A 4,513-nucleotide genomic window follows, 5' to 3' on the forward strand; every position below is an offset into this window, starting at 1 on the left:
TCATTTTTCTTCCTTTCTCTCCCCCTCTCTCACATTTCTTGGCCCTCTCTTTCTTTAATTCCCACTATTTCCCATTTGTTTATCTCCCCTGCGCCTTTCCCTTTGTCTGATATTTTTCTAATCCTCCAATCCTGCTGTCCCCTGCCCATCTCTCCTCCTTCCACGTAACCGGTGTCCGGCCAGCCTTGATCTTTCTTTCTTGGCCTGATTGCCAACTGTCAACACGTCTTGTGTCCATCTCCTATGTTCCTGCCTTTAGGCTTTTACTTCATACACGCCAGCTCAATCGGAATTGTTCTCAGTCAAAAGACGCCTGTTGTTATTTCTTGTTGTAATCGTAATTGTGTACCATGTTCTCCGATTTTTATCTTTTTTTTTTTCGTCTCTGTTGCCGTACACATTCGCTAGCTTTCTTACAAAGGAGTCTAATGCTTTTAGCTTGGACATTTTGGGGGACAACCAGATCGAACCATCTCAAGTGTAACTGTCTGAAATAGTCATGACTTCTGGTACTTGACTGATGAAAGAAAGCCAAAAATGACTCATCTTTCTTTGCCTGTCCTTCTAATTGTTGTTTTTCTTGTCCACCTTTGTGTCATCCATCTGTCCGAACGTTTTAATGCCCTCTATTGCGTTTTTGTTCCATTTATATATATATATATATACATACAATTAACTAGAAAGTTGTATTTATTATTTTTCATCAGCCTGTTTACAACCTGTGCTGAAGGAGAAATAAGGTGGCTTTTGGTGCCATTTGGTATCTTTCTCTAGCATGTTGGAACGGATAATCCGATCCCTTTAATATGATTATGTATATACTAAATTTAGTATATAAAATTACCTGCAAGGTTTTTATTTCACGCTGACTACTTGACAAAATCATTAAAGTGATTTTATCCTTATGTCTCTAAAAAATATAAATATACAAGCAATATTTTACTTTTATTCTGGTCTCCATCAATGAGTTAAAGCCAGAATATGTTACTACTTTCCAGTCAATTAGTTTACCTACAAATTTATGTCCCCTGTACAGAGTTACCTACCTTCACAGCTGTAACTAACTTTTACACACACACACACACACACACACACACACACACAGTTTTAAATATTCATATACACGCATTCATTCGACTATAAGACCCCCAACTCCTCTCCATTCCCCTTCCCCTTTATATAATCATTCTATTCTTCTAAGCACCCATTACACTCTCGGAGTGGTTGGCATTAAGAAGGGGATCCAGCAGTAGAAAACCATCCCAAATGAGACTGGAGTCTGGTGCAGCCTTCCAGCCTATCAGCCCTGGTCAAACCGTCCAGCCAATGCCAGCATGGACAATGGACGCTAAATGATGATGATGATGATGATGTAGGTCTTGTCCTATTAATTTCCCTCAACACCCCAATTTCTTGCTCCTCAAACTCTTTCCTGGTTCTCTTTCATCCCTTGTCTCCCACCCATCTCTCTACCCCTCTCCTCTCCCTTACTCCTAATCTTGCACCTTCTTTTTTTCCTCACCTCGCTCCTTTTCTTTCGCACTGTCTCCCTGAATATAACAAAAGTTGTGTATGAGAGAGAGGGAGAGAGAGAGAGAGAGAGAGAGAGAGAGAGAGAGAGAGAGAGAGAGAGAGAGAGAGAGAGAAACTGTTCTATTTCTCTTAGAAATAAAAATGCTACTTCCACAATCTCAATAATCTACTCTTCTCATGGCATACAAGCTTATCCAAATCCAGAAACTTCCCTATGAAAACATAGGACAGGTGACGTATTTTGTAAAAATTCTATAAAATTTGAACACATTGTCGATTATCTCAAACAAAATTATAAATTTTTGGAATGATTCTTAAAACTAGACACAGAATATAGAAGAGTTGTATAATAGCCCTGAATTATTGGAATGGCGGTTGTTCTTGTATGGCAAGTGATTTGATCTAAAGATTGTGCTGAAACTACAATACTCATATGCCAACCATTCATAAAGAGGCAAAGACCCCCTTCGATCATGAATGACCATAGGAATACACCTAGAAAATACCCCTCCAAGGCACAAGTCTGGGCAAGGTGGTTTGAGGAAGACTATATAAATAAAGTGTCTTGCTCAAAAACACAACACACAGCCTGGTCCAGGAATTGAACTCACTTCCTCATGATTGTGAGCCCAGTGCTCTAACCACTTAGCCATGCACAATCTACTGTCCATATATATATGTATATATTATGCATACATACGTACATACATACATATAGAGTAAAGACCCACTTCGGTTATGAATGACCATGGTATTGCACCTAGAAAGTTACTCTCTGAGGCACAAGTCTGGACATGGTCTTTTTTTATGGAAGACCAGCAGTCGCCAATGCATACCAGCTCCCACTCTCCAGGCCACCGATATTATCCAAGGGAAAAGCAGAGGGATCCAATACAGCTTGGCACCAGTGACATCACAACTCATTTCTACAGCTGAGTGAACTGGAGCAACATGAAATAAATGTCTTGCTCTAGAACACAACACGCAACCCGGTCTGGGAATTGAACTCACTACTTCAAGATTGCAGCCAGATGCTCTAACCACTGAGCCATGTGCCTTCAAATTTTAGAGAAACTGTTTTTAACTTCACTAAGTCATTTATTATTGAGTGCCAAAATCTTCATCACTGACCAGGTTACAAACAACACAATGAAAATTTTGATACCAAGTAGTAAATGGGTGAATGAAGTTAATAGTTTCTGTGAATTTTTTAATGGTTAACAGAAGTCATGGATGCCGTAACTGTTTAATGAATTAAATTATGATTAAATATTTACAACACAGTAGCAAAGTAAAAGGAACTGTGTTAATTAATTCTGAGAACTGGTCAATGATAATATTTTTATATAAAATGAATTAAGAATTATTTTTATGTTTTTAGAGAATTTCTAAATACCTTCAGCTTTCAGTAATTCATACTGCTCACGGTCATAACTGAAATCATAATCATTATAAAATTGGTCGCTCACAGAGAGATAACTGCTTACTGTATCAAAACGGGATTTCTTCATCAAAATGTTACCGTTTGTCAAAGGCTAAAAGGAGAAGATATAAAGTCAAAACAACTCAAAGTTCCAAGAATAAGCTGCTGTTTTTGACATGAAGAGAAGATATTATTAAGTAAGAATGATGGCACAAAAGCACAAAGATATGCTACTATTTATGACATGGAAACAATATATTTGTCCACTTCTCACAAAAGAAATTGAAATAACTGAAAAATTAGTTAAATATTCTCAAAAATACTTCCTGACGAGACATATCTATTCTGGAAGCACACATCACTAACAAGTGGAAAATAGTATATTGTTACCATTTAGTGGGGACTGGAAGGTAGAGCAGCTAGAGACTCTTAGTTAAAACCCAATCTTGTGAATCCTGCCGAATATTTACAGGCAATTAAAGACATCTTAATTAAAGATGTCTTAATAAAAGACATCTTAATAAAAGACGTCTTAAAAGACACCTTAAAAGACATCTCTAGTCTGGTGACATGTAAAAGCACCATTTGAATGTTGTCGATGCCAGTGCCCCCTGAGTTACTCCCATGCCAGTGACACATAAAAAGCACCATCCAAATGTGGTCGATGCCAGTGCTGCCTGACTGGCTCCGAAGCCGGTGGCATGTAAAAAGCACCCACTACACTCTCAGAGTGGTTGGCATTAGCAAGGGCATCCAGCTGTAGAAACCTTGCCAGATCAGACTGGAGCCTGGTGCAGCCTGCTGACTTGCCAGTCCTCTGTCAAACCGTCCAACCCATACCAGCATGGAAAAACAGACATTAAACGATGATAATGATGAGGATGATAATTTTAAATGACTTTTACTAAGCAGTTAGGGAGGATATTTTTATGTATTTCTTTCACAGTTTTTATTTTACAGTGAAGTAGATATATTGAAACTTACTTCTAAACCCAGTTCTTGTCTGGTACGGTCATCACAAGACTGAGAAATAGCACACCAACGACAGTCTGTATCAGACAAAAGTCCTCGATAAACTGGAGCAGCTGCTGTTAGAGCTAACTGGAAATTGAAATTCTTAAAATTCATTCATTAAAGATTACATGAAACACCATAAAACAATGTATAATAAGCAATTAAAGATAAAAATGAAATTTTAAACTTAGAGGTGTGTATAATGGTTTCTGCTTTAGGCATAAGGCAAAGAATCTTGATGGCAGAATGTCTGATACAATCAATGTCTGTTATTTTTATACCATCAACCCAGAATTGATAACTGGCAAACTTGACCTTGATGATATTCGAACTCAAAAAAAACAAAATACTAGAAGGAATACAACAGGGAATTTCTTCCGATGCTTTAATGATCCTACCTTTGGAGTTAGAATTAATGTAACACAATATTTTCTCTATAAATCTATAGAAAGAAGTTATTACATAATCTACATCTAATACTATGAGGAATAGATGGGATAATATAATTCTCTCTCTCTCTCTCTCTCTCTCTCTCTCTTTCTC

The 4,513-nt window shown here is 37.5% G+C and overlaps 1 protein-coding gene across 1 annotated transcript in view; it reads right to left on the minus strand.

Annotated features, from left to right (window-relative positions):
• Positions 1 to 4,513, minus strand: part of LOC106880049 (glutamate--cysteine ligase catalytic subunit-like) — a 55,374-nt gene that overhangs the window by 20,883 nt on the left and 29,978 nt on the right. Inside the window, exons 10-11 of the mRNA XM_052977139.1 lie at positions 3,941 to 4,057; positions 2,930 to 3,068 (exon numbers count right to left, since the gene is read on the minus strand). Of these exons, the coding sequence (XP_052833099.1) occupies positions 2,930 to 3,068; positions 3,941 to 4,057 (256 nt within the window). The remainder of the gene's footprint in view (positions 1 to 2,929; positions 3,069 to 3,940; positions 4,058 to 4,513) is intronic.

Source organism: Octopus bimaculoides, chromosome 27 (genome assembly GCF_001194135.2).
Source record: "Octopus bimaculoides isolate UCB-OBI-ISO-001 chromosome 27, ASM119413v2, whole genome shotgun sequence".
NCBI classification, from domain to species: Eukaryota; Metazoa; Mollusca; class Cephalopoda; order Octopoda; family Octopodidae; genus Octopus; species Octopus bimaculoides.